Source organism: Myotis nattereri (genome assembly GCF_964212035.1).
Source record: "Myotis nattereri genome assembly, chromosome: 21".
NCBI classification, from domain to species: domain Eukaryota; kingdom Metazoa; phylum Chordata; class Mammalia; order Chiroptera; family Vespertilionidae; genus Myotis; species Myotis nattereri.
Window position 1 is genome coordinate 11,211,136 of NC_138097.1, and position 19,242 is coordinate 11,230,377.

At 49.0% G+C, this 19,242-nt stretch overlaps 2 protein-coding genes across 2 annotated transcripts in view; one reads left to right on the forward strand and one right to left on the reverse strand.

Annotated features, from left to right (window-relative positions):
- CRTC3 (CREB regulated transcription coactivator 3) overlaps positions 1 to 19,242 on the forward strand; it is a gene marked incomplete at its 5' end in the record, with an annotated part of 1,283,408 nt that overhangs the window by 1,211,637 nt on the left and 52,529 nt on the right. The gene's annotated exons all lie outside the window — the stretch shown is intronic.
- ABHD2 (abhydrolase domain containing 2, acylglycerol lipase) overlaps positions 1 to 19,242 on the reverse strand; it is a 47,592-nt gene that overhangs the window by 26,712 nt on the left and 1,638 nt on the right. The window contains exon 2 of the mRNA XM_081114697.1: positions 17,633 to 17,832. Coding sequence (XP_080970823.1) covers positions 17,633 to 17,826 — 194 coding nt within the window. The 5' untranslated portion in view covers positions 17,827 to 17,832. The remainder of the gene's footprint in view (positions 1 to 17,632; positions 17,833 to 19,242) is intronic.

Sequence of the window (19,242 nt, forward strand, 5' to 3'; positions counted from 1 at the left end):
TACAGATGAGGAAAAGAGAGTCTTGACCTGCCTGGTCTCACAAAGACCGGACTCAAGGCCAGGTCTCTGAGTTCTGTCCAGAGCTCACACTCAAGACTTTTTAACTAGAAGTCAAAATAATGAACATCTGCCGGAGCCGGTTTGGCTCAGTGTATGGAGCGTTGGCCTGCGGACTGAAGGGTCCCAGGTTCGATTCCGGTCAGGGGCATGTACCTGGGTTGCGGGCGCGTCCCCGGTGGGGGATGTGCAGGAGGCAGCTGATCGATGTTTCTCTCTCATCGATGTTTCTAACTCTCTATCTCTCTCCCTTCCTCTCTGTAAAAAATCAATAAAATATATTTAAAAAAAAAATGAACATCTTTTCGTTTTTTTTAATCCTCACCTGAGGCTATTTTTCCATTGATTTTTAGAGAGAGTGGAAGAGAGAGGGAAGACAGAGAGAAACATCGATGTGAGAGAAACACACAGATTGATTGCCTCCTGCATGCGCCCTGACCAGGGCTTGGACCAGAGGAGCCTGCAACCAAGGTACGTGCCCTTGACTGGAATCGAACCCAGGACCCTTCAGTCCACAGGGCGACGCTCTATCTACTGAGCCAAACCGGCTAGGGCAAAATAATGAACATCTTTGTGCCTGTTTTTTTCCTGTCTGGTCAACTGTTAGAACGTTATATTAAATCCCGTTTAGCCTAGTTGATAATTGAATTTGCTGGAACTTCTCTTTGGTGTTATTCATGTACTACATTAAACAAACAAAAAACCCCCAAACACATTTCTTTGATTTTACATGTTTTTGCACAGCTGTAACCGACTTTTTGATGTTAGTGAAGTTTTTCTGCAGGAGATCCATCTGGGGGTACTCAATGCGAATATTCACACTTGATTATTCCTACGATGAGGATGAGGCCGGAGTGTTAATAGCATCACACTGAATATGTCCCCAAAGAGAACGAGGCCCAGGAGAGGGGGAAAGTAAGAGCGAGAGGACGGAGGTGCTTCAGGACAGGTGAGAGGTGTCTGATTTGGGGAGGAATTTTTTTATGCCACTCAGCGAGGGAGAATAAACTAGTCAGGATGAGCCCCATGGGGTGGGGGGCGGGGGGAGACCCTGCGAGCAAAGCTTTGTGGCAGCTCCAAAAGCCAGAAAACTGAACTCCAGGCCTTTGTGTGTGTGTGTGTGTGTGTGTACATGTCTCTGTGTGTGTGTGTGTGTGTGCGCGCGCGCGCATGTCTGTGTGTGTGTGTACATGTCTGTGTGTGTGTGTGTACACGTCTGTGTGTGTACACAAGCTTGTGTGCACACAGGAGAGGTGAAGAAGCAGGGAGGGGGGCAAAACCCTTTAGGGTTTAGGGGAACATTCTGTAGACACTTATCCTGAATTCTGACCTGCCAGAGCCCCCCCTCCACGGGCCTGGGACCCAGGACTCTTGCTGCTCCCACCACAGACCCCTATGGCTCCCTCTGTGGCCTCTCTGCCCCATCCAGCCTGACTGACCTGAGCCAGGAGGGCAGCAGCAGGTCATCTGTGAGCCCACCCCATTGGCTCCCCCTTCTCTGCTGGGATACAGCCCCCGGAAGTCCCTCCTCCTCAGGAGGCAGATGTGGAGTGGACCCTGCACCGGCCGCCCAGTCCTGCTGGGGCATGACCGAGGCTGGGAAACGGCTCCATCATTAACTTCGGGAACTGCTATCTTGGCCAGCGGCACATTCAGCTTCCCAAGCGCTCACGAATGGGCTCATCAGGACCATGCTGTGAACACAGCACGGCCCCACTGGAGGCAAATACTTCTTCGCAGCCGCCACACATTACAGTTCCCTGTTGCTGGATGTTCCCGGCCTGAATCGCAGGCTTTTGCACAGGAAAATTCCAACGCAGCCTGGAATGACCAAAAGTGGCCGTGTGACAAAGAAAGAAAACATCTTCTGTCCCTGTAACTGGTTTCTAAATATGGGCCAGAGGCCACGGGGCAAGCTGGCACCTCGGTGACCCATTGTGTGAGTTATGAAACCCAAATGTCAGAAGAACAGGCGCACAAGTGAGTTACAATAAAACTGCTTAAAAAACCACCACCAGACAAAATAAACTCCATTTTCAAGTATAGAGGAAACCAGTTAAAATGCTTCAAAATTCTATTCACATGGTAAACGTATCTGATCCCATCCTCTACCTGTTCCACAAACAGCATTCAGGACTGGCCAGCTCCTCCCAAAAGCACAGCCCTCTCTCCCTGTGTCTCAACTTGGTGTTTTATTTTCTTTAAATATATTTTTATTGATTTCAGAGAGGAAGAAAGAGGGAGTGAGAGAAACATCAATGATGAGAGAGAGTCATTGATCAGCCGCCTCCTGCACGCCCCCTACTGGGGATCAAGCCCGCAACCCAGGCATGTGCCCGGCCGGGAATCGAACTGTGACCTCCTGGTTCATCGGTCCAGGCTCAACCACTGAGCCACGCTGGCGAGGCTCAACCTGGTTTTGATACTGCTCTACATGGGCTTGGAGTTTATGAGTCTCCAGGGTTCAGGCGACAAATGCCACCCACCGAAGAACTAGTCCTGCAAAGAGCCAGTCAACTGCTAGTTGCCTAACGAGGAGACTGCAGCGCGGCCCCCAGAGCCCACAGCAGGCGCTCACAATGATGAAAGAGAATCATTCACTGGTTGCTCCTCCACTCAGCCTGCTTGCCCAGCCTGTCCACAGAAGACACCTCACCTTCCCTATTGCTAACTAAGGATTTGAGAAAACCGCCAGTGCTAACCAAACAGGGCGTACGCTGACGCACAGCACACAGGACACCTTTGATCTGTCCCTGTCTCCCCCGCTCACTCCTCTTGTGCTTGGAGAACACGCACATAGATGTCAATGGTCTGCCCTTCCGGCTAACCCAGGATTGCCTCTTCGTCCCTTCTCGACACAAGACCACCTCAAAAATCTATGCTGGGGCAGGGGAGAGGGAAGATGAGTGCTGAAAACTCACATCGTATCTGCTATTATTCCTAGTGCGGAGAAGCTTGAATACCTCCTGTGAATGTCCCATATTATCTAGATGGAATGCCCTTTAAGAACACTGGAATCAGCCCTAGCTGGTTTGGCTCAGTGGATAGAGCATCGGCCTGCGGACTGAAGGGTCCCAGGTTCGATTCCCATCAAGGGCATGTACCTGGGTTGCGGGCACATCCCCAGTAGGGGGTGTGCAGGAGGCAGCTGATCGGTGTTTCTCTCTCATTGATGTTTCTTACTCTCTACCCTCTCCTTTCCTCTCTGTAAAAAATCAATAAAATATATTTTTTAAAAGAAAAAGAACACTGGAATCAAGAGTTGACTCTGAGGCCCTGGCTGGTTTGGCTCAGCAGATAGAGCGTCAGTCTGCGGACTGAAGGGTCCTCCTGGGTTCAGTTCCCATCAAGGGCACATGCTTGGGTTGTGGGCTCGATCCTCAGTAGGGGGCGTACAGGAAGCAGCCAGTCAGTGATTCTCTTTGATCATTGATTATTCTATCCCTCTTTCCTTCTCTCCCTTCCTCTCTGAAATCAATAAAAATATATATTTTTTTAAAAAGAGTTGACTATGAGGATTAAGTTACTGGTCAAATGAGCATTATGTCCCTTTCGTTGATGTGCAGAAAAGAATTCAGAAACTGGCAAGCAATGATGTTAGAAAAAAGATGGGTTCTTAAAATGTTGGTTTTGTTAGTCTTTTTAAAAAATATTTTATTGATTTTTTACAGAGAGGAAGGGAGAGGGATAGAGAGTTAGAAACATCGATGAGAGAAATATTGATCAGCTGCCTCCTGCACACCCCCTACTGGGGATGTGCCCGCAACCAAGGTACATGCCCTTGACCGGATTCGAACCCGGGGCCCTTCAGTCCGCAGGCCGACGCTCTATCCACTGAGCCACACCGGTTAGGGCAGTTTTGTTAGTCTTGAAGGGGTACTAGCATTGCCCCCACTGTCCATAATAAAACACATTTAAAGCTACAAATATGCTAATAGTCTATATATTCAGGATTATCAACAGACCAGAATGTACTGAAATATGTATAAATACATCCTGAAATTTAGTACAAGAAAAAGATGGCATTTCAATAAATGGGGTAATGATGGCTTTTCTATTAAATGGTGTTGGGCAAAGGGTAGCATCTAGAAAAATACTAAGTTAGAGCCACACTTCACACCAAGATAAATTCCAGAGGGATCGAACATGTCAACATAGAAAATGGAACCATACTAGACGTGTAGAGCTTTTTTCATAATCCTACAATGAAGAAGACCTTTCTGAATAAAACAGAAATCCCAGAAGCCATAAAAGAAAGAACCGAAAGGTTTGACTATGCAAACATTTTGTAAAATTCGGAGTGCAAATACCACCACGGGCAAAGTGAAAAAACAAATGACAAACTGAAAACAAATATTTGCAACTGACAGCACAAAAGGCGAATTTCCCTAGTCCATAAAGGGCTCTCTCAAATGATTGGGGGAAAGACCAGTGACCATCAAATGAATGGGTGGGGGTTACCAGAAAAGGAAATACAAATAGTTTTTAAATGTAAAAAAGAGGCACATCCTCTTTCAGAAGCAACATACAAATTAAAACCACAGTGAGAAAAAACATTTTGCCTACCAGATTAAATATCAAAAAGCAGACGAACCCCTCATGTTGGCAAGGTTTCGGGGAAATAGACACTCATTTGGTGCCTGTGGGGACAGGGGACGCCTGAGGGGACGGAGCAACAAAATTTCCCAGGCACACAACCTCTGGCCCAGCATCTAGTTGACCCTACACTGACACAGGTGCACGTGATATAAGTACAAAATTATCTATTGTGCAGCATCAGGAAGCAAAAGGTTGGAAATAAATAAAACCTCCCATTAGGAAACTGGTTAGACAAGTGACAGTCTATTTTTGTAATATATTTTTATTGATTTTAGAGAGGAAGGGAGGGAGGGAGGGAGGGAGGAAGGGAGGGAGATAGAGAGAGAGAGAGAGAGAGAGAGAGAGAGAGAGAGAGAGAGAGAGAGAAACATCAATGATGAGAGAGAATCATTAATCGGCTGCCTCCTGCGCCCCCTACTGGGGATCGAGCTCACAACCTGGGCATGTGCCCTGACAGGGAATCAAACTGTGACCTCCTGGTTCGTACGTCAATGCTCAACCACTGAGCCATGCTGGCCGGGCAAATGACAATCTGTTATGTAACACTAAGCAGCCAAGACATAAATGGAGGAAGCTAGCTATTCCTATATTTTTATGGAAGACTCAGGGATATTTCATGAAGAAAAGCAAGGTGAGAGTATATAGCATACTGCTATTTGTGCAATAAAAGGAAAAGGGGTGTGTGTGTGTAACTGCTGTTTTTGCAATCATGAAACTGGAAACATTAGTTGAAGGGAACTGGATGGTGGCCGGGGGAGTGTTTTAATGTAAATGTATGACCGGTTTTATAAAATAAAGGGGTTAAGGATGCTTATGAGATATATAACTATTCACATTTACTCTGATAAACACAGGAGCCTACTGATAGCAAGGGCGACACTGAAAGAGAAAACAAGGTTGCAGATTCTACGGTGACCTTGACGGAGAGAGCTATGGGGAAACACAGCCGCTACTGCTTGCGCCTTGAGCAGAAATGGCAGAGGAAGGAAACGCTGCAGCCGCCCTGGAGCTGTCACGGGTCCAACTGCTGAAAGAAGCCCCTGTCCATGGCTGTGGGCTAGCCCCGCCGGAACAGCAGCCCTCGCCCGTGGCATGAGAACACAGAAAAATATTTCCTCAAATGGTCAACCACCCCACCCTCATGAAAACTCACAGCAGCTTAGGCACCACGTCTCCATTCTTGTCCACACCCCAGGAGAGCATTGCAAAACCACAGAAATAAGCAGGTTCTAGAAAGTTCTAAAAAGCAAAGTCCATCTCTCTTTACACATGAAGGACAAATGCAAAGACAATGGCTGGTGTCAGGGCTCATACTTATTATCTATAACTAGAGGCCTAGTGCATGAAGTTCATGCACTGGGGGGGGGGGGTGTCCCTCAGCCTGGCCTGTGCCCTCTTGCAGTCTGGGAGCCCTCGGGGGATGTCTGACTGAAGGCTTAGGCCCCCCTAAGCCGGCAGTCAGACATCCTTAGCGCTGCAGCTGACATGGGAGAGGCTCCCGCCACCACTGCAGCGTTTGCCAGTCTGTGAGCCCAGCTTCTGGCTGAGTGGCGCTCCCGCTGTGGGAGCACACTGACCACCAGGGAGCAGCTCCTGCATTGATTGTCTGCTCCCTGGTGGTCAGTGTGTGTCATAGCCACTGGTTGTTTGGCCATTCGGTCAATTTGCATATTAGCCTTTTATTATACAGGATAATAAAAGCGTAATATGCTAATTAGACTGGACATCCTTCCAGACGTCCCTTCGGATGACCTTCCAGACGAAGCCAGGGCTGCAAGGGAAGCCTGGGTCCCTGGTGCCAGAGGGAAGCCGGTGCTGGCAGCCAGGGAAAGGAAGGCCTACTCTTGCATGAATTTTGTGCACCGGGCCTCTAGTTAGCAATAAACGATATACAACTTTTAAAACTATGAAGGATGACATGCATATTCAGAGGCCTCTGTTTTACTTCACATCAATTGGAAACAGCTCACCGAGACCCCGGCTGGGGTCTCAGAGAGCCTTGGAACCTGGAGTTTCAGGGCCTACACTCTGCACAGCTAAGGGACGTTTCTTTGGTCATTTTTTTCCCTCCACTTTCTCTAGCCCCTTTCTGGAACTACTGTTACTTAGATATTGGATTTCTTGGACTGATTCTCTAATTTCTCTTCCACGTTCCTCTTTTGTCCTCTTTTTCTACTTTCTGGAAGAGACCTTCCTTCTTATTTTCTAATCCCTCTATGAAATCTTTTCCTCTCTCCTCCAAAAGCGCCCCCTGTTCGGAGTGTTCGCATTCTATGGTCTCCTCTTGCCACAGAGCCTGCATCTCTCTGAGCATGCTCAGTACAGGTTTTCCTGCTCAAGCTGAGTTTGGTTCCTTTCATTGTGCGTCCTCCACTTCATCTGCTTGCTGTGTATTTTTGTCTTTCGTGTTTGAGGCTTTCTTCAGACATCCAGTGACTCCTGGTTTTCTGCTCATACTGCAGCGTGAGGCAGTAAGAAGCAGATGCAGAGCTGTCTGCCCACATAGGCAGCGCCTGCCAATCTGTGGGCTCCAGCTACTGTGTTAGAGGGCCCCCCCCAAATCTCTTGGCTGGTCCATTTCCCCAGGGGGAAACCCTCCCATCTCCTTGGTTGTGGCTGGGCACCCTCCATGGGCAGACGCTATGGCCTGGTGCCTCGCCTCCACCCTCCGTCTGCAGGAGCAGAGGTAGGCAGTCACCTGGCCGTGTGAGATGGGGGTGGAGACTGGGAAACTTAACACCAATCTTCCCGCTTTCAGACACATTTCACACCCCATCTTCAGAGGTCCCTGGAGCCTCCCGTTCCCAGGCCTTCAAAATCAGCCTCACACCTGAGGGCCTCCCCTCCGCAGGCTGTGGGTCTGCTTCCTCTAGTCTATAGGTCGGTGTCCACTTGTCCATCTGCTCCCATCTCCTCTCCTATTCTATGTTCTTGAGACTTTACCCTACAGTATCATTTTAGTGGAGACTCAGGAAGGAGTGAAGAAAAAATGTACTTGATTTGCCACTTTTAAAGTATAGCTTTTATCCTAGTTTAAATGATTTGTTTGAGCCCGGCCGGTGTGGCTCAGTGGTTGAACGCTGACCTATGAACCAGGAGGTCATGGTTCAATTCCTGGTCAGGACACATGCCTGGGTTGTGGGCTTGATCTCCAGTGTGGGGCGTGCAGGAGGCAGCCAATTGATGATTCTCATCACTGATGTTTCTATCCTTCTCTCCCTTCCCCTTCCTCTCTGAAATCAATAAAAATGTATTTTAAAGAACGATTTGTGCCGAAACCGGTTTGGCTCAGTGGATAGAGCGTCGGCCTGCGGACTGGAGGGTCCCGGGTTCGATTCCGGTCAAGGGCATGTGCCTTAGTTGCGGGCACATCCCCCAGTGGGGGATGTGCAGGGGGCAGCTGTTCGATGTTTCTCTCTCATCGATCTTTCTAACTCTCTCTCTCCCTTTCTCTCTGTAAAAAATCAATAAAATATAAAAAAACAAAAAAACAAAAACGATTTGTTAGAGTTAACTTCATAGTAGCAGGATCAATGTTTTTACTCCTTTATTTATGACCTGTGTATTCACTCAATAAATACTGATCGGACACTTACTATGTGCCAGACACTAATGGGCAGTGAGAACACAGCTCGAAGGCCTCTCTTTGTTCAGTGCTCATTTGTCCTAACTTTCTGTGGTTTCTAGCACCTTCCTCCTCAATGCCTTCCTTCTCTGCCTTCCATGACGCTCGAGGCTCCTGGTCCTCCTCCTCCCTGTTCTTGTCTCTGGCTGACTGGCTGGCTCCTCCTCCCACCCCACCTGCCGCAGCCAGCAGTCCTCCGGTTTCTCTCCCCACCCTGCCTTCCTCTCCCTGCGGCTGCTGATTTGGAATCTGCAGTATGGCCTTAGGCTCACACCTAAGTTCTACTGCCCCATTTGTACCTGCCCACCTGCCCATCCCACAGTGTGTCCCAAAAGACACAACTTTCCCTGAGAAAACAGCTTCCTCATTTGACTTCTCTATTTCTGTCAATGACTCTATTCTTCTCTCAACTCTCAGAAACTCTCAGCCATCTGTGATTCAGCCCATTCCTCCCAAGCCCAAGGTCATTCCATTATCCACACCACCCACCGGTGACCTCAGCACAGAAGCTTCCACAGAACCATCTCCCCTTCTCCACACTCCCTGTCACTCAGCTTAGTTACTCATTCTGACACTCACAGAGGTTCCCACCTAAGCCATCTTACCAACATTGGTGAGCACTGCCTGTGGGAAGCAGCGACCATAGTGAATACAGAGAATTTAAGACAGTCTGTCCTTCAGCCTCCCAGAATACAGTTGGTGATGATGACAGATAGACAGATCGGGAGATATGGTTACATTCCCCTGTAGGAGCCAAGGGGACAGCCGAGGGGTAAAATAAAATGCTGGAGGAGCGAGGATGTCAGGAGGCCTTGAGGGATGTAGGAATTTGATGGACAGAGAAGGTGGAAGAAAATATGAAAGAACTAGAGGCCCAGTGCACGAATTTGTGCAAGGGTGGGGTCAGGCCGGCCCGCCCCAATGCGGGCAGATCGGGCCGGGCTGGCTGAGAGGGGGTGCGGGAGGTTCGTCAGTCCCACCCCTGATGGTAGGAGGGCCAGCCAGGGGTGGGGCTGGCTGGGGAGAGGGGCCGCAGGTGGCTGGCCGGCCGGACCCGCCCTGACAGGGCCAGTTGGCCCGGCCACAGTGGGCGTCATAATGAGCAGTCATTCCGGTCATTCTGTTCGTTCTGGTGTTCCAGTCACTGGCTTTTTATATATATAGATTGTGTGTATGTGTGTGTGTGTGTGTGTGACTGAGTGTGGCATACAGACAGTAGACAGACTAGGACAGCCATGGGCAAACTACGGCCCGCGGGCCGGATCCGCCCGTTTGAAATGAATAAAACTAAAAAAAAAAAAGACCGTACCCTTTTATGTAATGATGTTTACTTTGAATTTATATTAGTTCACACAAACACTCCATCCATGCTTTTGTTCCGGCCCTCCGGTCCAGTTTAAGAACCCATTGTGGCCCTCGAGTCAAAAAGTTTGCCCACCCCTGTACTAGGAGAACAGGTTACTTAATGTGAATGGACTGACTTATATGCATACATATTTATTTTTCACTGAGAATACTTTAATGAAATGCCAAGTGCAGATGGGTATCATCCAAGAGTCGAATCAAACCTAAACACTTGCCCCCAAATGCACAGCAGAAGACAGTGAATAATAGAGAAGGTAAGCATTTAACAAACAAGGAAAAGTCCGTACTGTTATGGCTTGGCAGATTTCACACTGTGAAACGTACATGGAGTTTCTCACTTCCTGTTAATGAGGAATTACTGTTCGAGCTTTTATGATCAGGCTGAAAACACCAGGCCAGGGTCTCGCTGGCAGGAGACTGGTACTACATGTCACCGGATAGGCAGGCTGGCTGTGGCAATGGCATCAGTAGCCGGTAAAAAAATGGAAAAATATATCAGCTGCTGCTTTGCATGGCCTCTCCCTACCTGGGAGGCCACAGGGGGTTCTGGACGAACCATGACCTCCAGGGGGGCCTCCCCAACTGCTCTGCATTAGAGACTCTTAATGGCCACCTCAGAAGCTAAGCTGCCTGGCTTGACGCCATGTGCCCACGCTGACCTAGAGCCCAGACTCTATGATTAGATGCTGACACAGGGAGGGGCCTTGGGGTGGTTCACAAGCTGCCACCCAGGTGACTCATTTCCATGGCTCACGGTGACACGGCATGGCAGGCGGCTGCCTGGGCCAGATGAAGAGCTCCGAGGAGCACACGGGCCTGGGCAGAGGGCACTGCTAGTCAGTCAGTCATTGGGTGGTCACAGGGATGGCATCTCATACGGTCCTGGGAAAAATCAATGGGTCAAGGATGATGGCGTTCTGTATCAGTGACAGCTTCGCTTCCTAGAACTTTGTAGAGGGGGCAGATTTCCTTACGAACCCGGGAGATGCTTTCCTCAGCCCAGCCCCCTAACAGACTCCAAGATGGTGGCCCTTCCCTCTCTGGCTGGGATGGCCTAGGGGGTAGTGACCTGCTCAAGCAGGGACAGTGCAGATGGCAACATCCAGAAATCGAATAAAACCTAAACACCCGCCCCCAAATGACAGCAGAAGACAGTGAATAATAGAGAAGGCAAGCATTAACAAACAAACAAACACACCCTAGCTGGTTTGGCTCAGTGGATAGAGCATCGGCCTGCATGTATTGATTCCAGTCAAGGGCACATACCTCGGTTGCAGGCTCCTCCCTGGCCCGGGCCCTGGTCGGGGTTCGTGCAAGAGGCAACCAATCAATGTGTTTTTCTCACATTGATGTTTCTCTCTGTCTTTCCCTCTCTCTTCCACTCTCCCTAAAAATCAATGGAAAAATATCCTCGGGTGAGGATGAGAAAGAGAGAGAGAGAGAGAGAGAGAGAGAGAGAGAGAGAGAGAGAGAGAGAGAGAAAGGAGGTAAGCAACTCATCCCTGTCTGGATTTCCTCGGTTTAGCACTGAAAAGTCTCCATTCCGGGATCCTATCAGCCCTGGGAAAACTGGGCATCTGGCTAGTCTAGGTCCAGGGGACAGTAGCCCAGGTTTAGCAACTCAACCTTTTCCCCCTGACAGTATGGATTTGGGCTATTTCCTCAGAAACACAAGCAATTTCAGGATGAAGTCACTTGAGAATGCGACCTCACCGATGCTAACCATCAATCCCTGGTCTCGATAAAGATGATTTTTGAGTCTTTAATGTTTCGAGAACTCTCTTACAACGGAAGTTCCCAGGTAAATGTGCCCTGAAGGTCTGGTGCCTATAACCCGGGCACCAGGGGCCACAGATCCGCTTATCAGTGGTTAATGGCTTACCACACGCATCTAGGGAAATATTTGCACAGTTCTTAAAACGGGCCAAGTCAGGTCAATGGTATTAAGACTCTTGGCAATTACGAGTTTATCCTATAAAAAGGACAAAGCTATAGTGTTCAGCCAAGGCGGAAAGGATCTAAATCTGATCTGGAATGTCTCTGTGAGCAAGAGGGAATTAGGAGGAATTTAAGCCCAAGATAATGAAATCCTTTTCATTTAACTCACTATAAATAAACTGTACTGGCTCCCAAAATTCTACCTAGGGGGAAGGGGGGTCTAGGGTGGCCGTCTGACCAGAAGGGGGTGTATCCATACATTGCACAATCAGACCTCCAAATTAGTAGTGCTTTCCTATAGAGTACTTCTCTTTAAAAAAAAAAATATATATATATATATGTGTGTGTGTATATATATATATATATATATATATATATATATTTTTATTGATTTCAGAGAAGAAGGAAGAGGAAGAGATAGAAACATCAATGATGAGAAAGTCTTTGATCGGCTGCCTCCTGCACGCCCCCTACTGGGGATCGAGCCTGCAACCCAGGCATGTGCCCTTGGCCAGAATCGAACCCGGGACCCTTCAGTCGCTCTATCCACTGAGCCAAACTAGCTAGGGCCATGGCGGTGGCTTTGATCACACTGCTTCCCTCCTTCGGACCCTGCAGGGGCTCCTAGGTATCGCGATAACAACTCCCCCGCTATCTGTTTCTAGGCTGTGGCTTAGCTCAGCCCTCCATCACTCGCCTCCTAAATGCCTGTATCTTTAGCTGCACCAGGCCTAGCTTTCCACAGGGAACACTGAAGTTTTAATAGGAGGTTCCCAGAGATGGGGTACCTGCCGGAGGAGACTTCCAGAGCTGGGGTTCCTGGCCCCTCTTTGCTTTTGACCAGGACCTGATGAATGGAAACTTCAGCTGTGCCCATGGGAAGGGCGGAGGCTGAAACTGCTTTTCTGTTTATACCTGGGGGTTGTCCTGACTTAAGACCAAAAACAACCAATCCATCTTTTTTTCAGAGACAGGATAATGACTCCCCAATAAACAAAACTCTCGTGTGCCCCAGCTGTGCTGACTGCATAGGCTGGGGACTGTGGTTTCTTTTCCCAGAGCACACCTGGAATTTGCCAAAATAAATATACCCTCACCTCTATCTGTCCATGTAAATACAACACGAACAGCATTACGCTTAGGATCGGGAACCCCTAGGGATCCTGTTCTGTCTCATCAAGAGTGTGGCTCTTGCCAGTGTGGCTCAGTGGTTGAGCACGGAGCTATGAACCAGGAGGTCACGGTTCAACTCCCAGTCAGGGCATATGCCTGGGTTGCAGGCTCGATCCCCAGGGGGGGCGTGCAGGAGGCAGCCGATCAGTGATTCTCTCTCATCATTGATGTTTCTCTCTCTCTGAATAAAATATATTTTTTAAAAAAGAGTGTGGCTCTTGATTTGGGGTACGTGTGCTCTCCTGATAGAAAAGGGACAGACACAAATTCCCATAAAAGAGGGTGGGTGGGCTAACCCAGTGGTTGGCAAACTCATTAGTCAACAGAGCCAAATATCAACAGTACAACGATTGAAATTTCTTTTGAGAGCCACATTTTTAAAACGTAAACTATATAGGTAGGTACACTGTTAGTAACTTAATTAGGGTACTCCTAAGGCTTAGGAAGAGCCACACTCAAGGGGCCGATGAGCCACATGAGACTCGCGAGCCACAATTTGCCAACCATGGGGCTAACCGGACATGGAAGCTACATGCTGGGGAAACATGAGTAGAAAGAAGGAAAAGGGGCGCCTTCTGACCGAGGAGTAGGGGGAAGTCAGGGGAAGTTTCTCAGAAGTCATGCTATTGAAGTTCAATTACAGGTTAAGTGATATTTTGGTGCAGAGAGAAAGGAGGGGGTTTAGGGGTGGCCGAGGGCTGGCACTTCATGGGCAATGAGAGCAGCAATGAGAGCAGGCCAGGTTGGGGGGCTGGGCAGGTCGTGGGGTCACCCTGTCGCGTGCCTTGGTGCTGGCCTGCTTGAGGAAGCCACTCCGCTGGCATTGTGACCAGTGAGGCCAGAGGAGGTGACTCGGGAAACTCCTGTAAAAGCCCAAGGGAATGGTAGCGGTGCGGGCGAGTACCTATCAAAAGGCCCTGAGCTGCACACTTAAGGTCTGTGCATTTTACTATAGCGACGGCTCAAAAAAAATGAATATGCATTGAATTTTTTATTCAGAAAAAAAAAAAATGGAGATTCGTATCGTCACGGACATTTTCTCCTAATTCTGAACTGAGCAAAATAGCCTGCGGTTTTCACTGAAAGCAAACACGTCTTGAGAATAAGAAATGAATCACTAGGTAAATATTGATCTGTTGCTAAGTGAACAAGAAACACGTCGCCCCATCTAAGCCGAGTTTTCCTCCAGACATGAAAAAGGTTCATTCCTAAGGACAGATTACCTTAAGACAGGTTTAAAAACTGACTAGAGTGCTGACAGGGGGAAAAAAAAATCCCCTTTCTCCTGTTTTCACTGTTCACCTTTCATCAAGTTTTTTTTTATTTTTATTACAGAACAGCAAGCGGAAATGTTCTGATTCCGCACATAACTCATAACCACGGGCTGCTTCAGTCAGGGTTACTGAGTAACGCCATCAGCCTGTTGTAAATCAGCTAGCTGCACTTTCTTTCTTTCTTTTTTTAAAAATATATTTTATTGATTTTTTTACAGAGAGGAAGGGAGAGGGAGAGGGATAGAGAGAAACATCGATCGGCTGCCTCCTGCACGCCCCCTATTGGGGATGTGCCCACAACCCAGGTACATGTCCTGACCGGAATTGAACTTGGGACCCTTCAGTCCGCAGGCTGACGCGCTACCCGCTGAGCCACACCGGTTAGGGCTCTTTCTTTACATATATATATATATATTTTTTTTTTTTTTCAGAGAGTAAGGGAGAGGGAGAGAGAGATAGAAACATCAATGATGAGTGAGAATCATTGATCGGCTGCCTCCTGCACACCCCACACTGGGGATCGAGCCTACAACCTGGGCATGTGCCCTTGACTGGAATTGAACCCAGGACCTTTCAGTCCCCAGGCTGATGCTCTATCCACTGAGCCACACCAGCAAGGGCAGCTAGCTGCACTTTCCAGACCAGACAATGGCTGGTGCAGGCTGCAGACAGGTTTCCCTCCAAAAAAAAAATCTTCAAAGTCGCCGGATAAACGCTTTTACCCCTAACAGATGTACTTCCTGCCCTCGGCTTCAAATAGATGGGAGGCTGTGACAGAAACACAAGACTGAGAAAGCGCGTGGAGGACAGTGGCTTCCAGCAGAGGGAGTAAAATAGAAAGAGGGTCACTCGGAAGATGCATTAAGGATGGCCCCTGGCTGCCCTCCGCCGCTTCCCTCACCTGCACCCCGAGAACAGTCCCTGTCCCCTCCCCCATGGATAGGAAGGGAACCAAGTCCAGAATCACAAACTTGGGTTCCCTTTTCCTCTCTGCTACTGTTTCCCTATCCTTAAGTATGAGAGGGAAAAGGAATCTGACCTCAAAGTTGTTAAGAGGATTAAAAGACATAATGCCTATGAGGCAAAGGGAAATCATTAGACTTAATGACTCTGGGTTCTTTTTTTTTTAAAGGAAAACAAGAAAAGAGGTAAGCCCTAGTTGGTTTGGCTCAGTGGATAAAGCGTCAGCCTGCGGACGGAAGGGTCCTGGGTTCGATTCCGGTCAAGGGCACATGTTCGGGTTGCAGGCTCAATCCCCAGTGGGGGGTGTGCAGGAGGCAGCCAATCAATGATTCTCTCTCCTCATGGATGTTTCTATCTCTCTCTTCCTCTCTCTTCCTCTTTGAAATCAATGAAAATATATTTTTTAAAAAAGGCATAAAAACACACACAAAAGCCGCCATAATCAGCTTTGTGAGCTACTAGTATAGAATCAGACTTTATTTGATGTTTCTCAGGAACCTGGACAATAGCAGCTTTTCCACGGTTCCCTCTGATCACCCGATGGTGGGTGGAAATTTACAGTCACCTCGATATAAACTTATAGGGATTGCCCTAACCGGCTTGGCTCAGTGGATAGAGCGTCGGCCTGGGGACTGACGGGTCCCAGGTTCGATTCTGGTCAAGGGCATGTACCTTGGTTGCGGGCCCATCCCCAGTAGAGGGTGTGCAGGAGGCAGCTGGTTGATGTTTCTCTCTCATCGATGTTTCTAGCTCTTATCCCTCTCCTTTCCTCTCTGTAAATAATCAATAAAATATATTTAAAAACAATAAATAAAAATAAACTTATAGGGATTGAACACCTTGCTTTCCAAAAACTCTACACGAGATGGCCGAGGAACCTGGGTCTAGCTTTGGGGTTCCACTGAGTCTGAAAGTGGGTGCAAATGTTAGCTGCCAGTCCAGATTAGTGAAGTATCTACATTATAATTGGGGGGGGGGGGAGAAAGCTGGACAATTTGAAAAGCATACAGATTCTGGGCACCACCTTCCGGTGTGGAGCCACTGGGATGGAGCCCCCTCAGCATGGTGACATCACACTGCACGTGGCACTTCACAAGTATCAGGCAACACAATCCAGGTACAGGTCTCTTTCGACTTAATAGTAACTTTTGGGTCATGACATCACTGTGACAACTATGAGGATATTGCACACGAACGTACAAAACACCCGAAGCCCACACGGCTCTTCACCCTTGGCGAACAGCACGTGAAAATGAACTGGACGGTCAAACGAGACAAGCAAGAGTCCAAGTTCTCTGACGTGTCTGTCACACATTTGCCTGCTCTTAGAGGCGAGTCATTCACTCAGTGTCATCAACCCCCACCGAGGTGGGAGAGACCGTATCAGGATAGCGGGCTGCTAGTACCCGCTGAGCACCAGACACTCCACTGATGTGGTCAGACGCTGAGGGGCACAGTGTGAATATTCAGCACCCCAACAGCTTCCGCCTGATGAGGCGCACCCGGCAGGATGGATTCAGCTTAAAGAGGCCCAGAGTGAAGAGCAATGAGGAGAAAGGGGGGCATCCAGACCCGGAAGCATACGGAATGCTTCGTGCATGAGGCTTGGCCCGAACCCTGAAGTTATTATGAAGACCTCAACAGGAAAACATTTAACCGCACGCCTCTTGGAAACAGTCTGTGTGCCCAGCGGTGTGGCTCAGTGGTTGAGCGTCGAGCTATGAACCAGGAGGTCATGGTTCGATTCCTGGTCAGGGCACATGCCCGGGTTGTGGGCTGGATCCCCAGTGTGGGGCGGGCAGGAGGCAGCCAATCCATGATTCTCTCTCATCATTGATGTTTCTCTCTCTCTCTCTCCCTCTCCCTTCCTCTCTGAAATCAATAAAAATGTATTAAAAAAAGAAAACAGTCTGTGACATAAAATGCATGCTTTACAAGTCTGGTTTCCTGTCCCAGAAGCAGTGCTCACCCAATATACAGACCTGGCCTGTTACAGGGACCCCTGGCTCATTTGGAATGAAGGCATTCTATTTAGGTGGTGGATCCTCTTAGCCAACGTCAGCCCACTTTTCAATAAGAGAGATGGAGAGTACCCAACTCATAAATCTATGCTTTTTAATTTATTAACTAGAGACCCAGTGCACAAAATTTGTGCAAGGGGTTCGGCCCTTGCAGCCCCAGGGGCTGCCTTGGCCCTCACAGCCCCGGCTTTGTCTGGAAGGTCGTCCAGACGGTCGTTCCGCTGTTTGGCCTTCCGGTCTAATTAGCATATTATGCTTTTATTATTATAGATTTGGGGTAAGGATAGTTTTTCAGTCCTAGCAACAGAACTGGCAACAGACCATTTGATAAAGGTCTAGAATGTTGTCCAAGTTTTCTGTATCTCCCTAAAAATAAATGACCGCCGTTTTCTGCAACGTCCTTGTCATGAACGATGACTCCAGGCAACCAAGGTCAGATTCTGTCTCCTACCCTCCGGCATTCAAAATACAGACTTCCATGGAGACTGTGGCTATTTTGTCAGCCACGACACCGTTTACATGGTGGCCCTGAAGACACATGGGAAAAGGTTCTCTAAATATCGCTCAAGCCAAACAGCTCAGCAGGCGGGCCTACGGCAGGCGAGAGGTCTACTCACTCTTTGGTCAGAAGGGGACAGGACTTGAGCAGGAAGCGCGAGAGCCCCGAGTCCTGGAAGTAGAGGTCAGGCGGGGCGGTGGGGCTCTTCAGGTTCAGACAGCGGACGATCACGTATAGCACGGCGGCCACTGCGGCCAGCTTCACGCCGTCAAACACGGCCGGGAGCTCGGGGGTCTCCAGCATGGCATTCATCCTGACCTGGGAGCAGAGGCACAGGCTTAGCTTCAGAGCTCAGGGAGGCGGGTGGGGCCCGCACGCGAGGCGACAAACCCAGCGGTGGCATGTCATATCCAGGTGTGTCCTCCGGGCCCGCCCAGGTGGCTTGCCATCAGCACCCCGCGGCCTCCCATGGACTGGCAACACTCCAAGTCACAAACAGTCCTGAGCACTGATAAGCTGGGTAGGGTGTTGTTTTATTTAAATTTAATGAACCTTCTAAGATAAGCAAACTGGAAAATGCTGAGAACAGGAGCCTTCGGGGAGTGGGAGAAAGAAGGCGCCACAGAGGACGAGTACAAAACACCCGTCCAAGTGCACAGGAGCCTCGGATCCCTCCACTTAACCCACAGGTGGTGCGCCAGGTGTGTGAAGGGGCCGTTTACAGCGGGGACACAGATGGGAAATGGGACTGCGATGGCCCCCAGGTGTGGCTGTACTACCTGCTGGCCCCCGTCTCTATGTTTAGAGCAGAATGAGATAGAGCCACCTGGGCCTGACTGGCCATCTGCTCCTCAGGGCACCGGTGTAAAGTTCAGACCCAGCCCAAGTGGCAGGGATCCCTGCTGCTGGGGAAGGAAGCTCAGCAAATTTGCCCCCTGCTGTTACAAAAGAGGCTAAAGCGGACCACATTCAATCGCTAAGCCAAAACTAAACACTGGAGTAAGAAAACTACATATGGCCGAAACTGGTTTGGCTCAGTGGATAGAGCGTCGGCCTGCGGACTGAAAGGTCCCAGGTTCGATTCCGGTCAAGGGCATGTACCTGGGTTGCGGGCACATCCCCAGTAGGAGATGTGCAGGAGGCAGCTGATCGATGTTTCTCTCTCATCGATGTTTCTAACTCTATTTATCTCCCTTCCTCTCTGTAAAAAATCAATAAAATATATTAAAAAAAAGAAAGAAAACTATATATGTACATCTGGCTTTGCCCAAGCTCTCATGATAGTACATCTTCTGAGGTAGCTTTACCTCATATCCAAGACACACATGCGGGCGCACACACCTCCACACACAAAATGAACATCATCAACAAACGCAACAAAAATCCAGTCTTTTCCTTGCTGCTTAGCAAAAAAACAGAACGTCAGCCGGCATCTTAAAAATCAGGGAAACCACAAGCTAACAAAAAAGGAGAAAACGGGAACTCTCCCAGCCAAGGTAGCTATGGCAACGGCTTCCCCTGGAACGGCTTCCAGTAGCCTCTGCTAAAAACAGCACAAGAACTCTGGTGGCCACCCGTGCGGGCAGAACAGGACAGGCCGGACAAAACAGCCTCCAAAGACAGGTTGGGGGCATAACAGAAGGAACTCTCTCGAGACCCACAGCAAGGCCAGAGGGGGGTGCAGGAGCCCTGTTCTACATTCAGGGTGACTTTGGCAAATGCAGGACC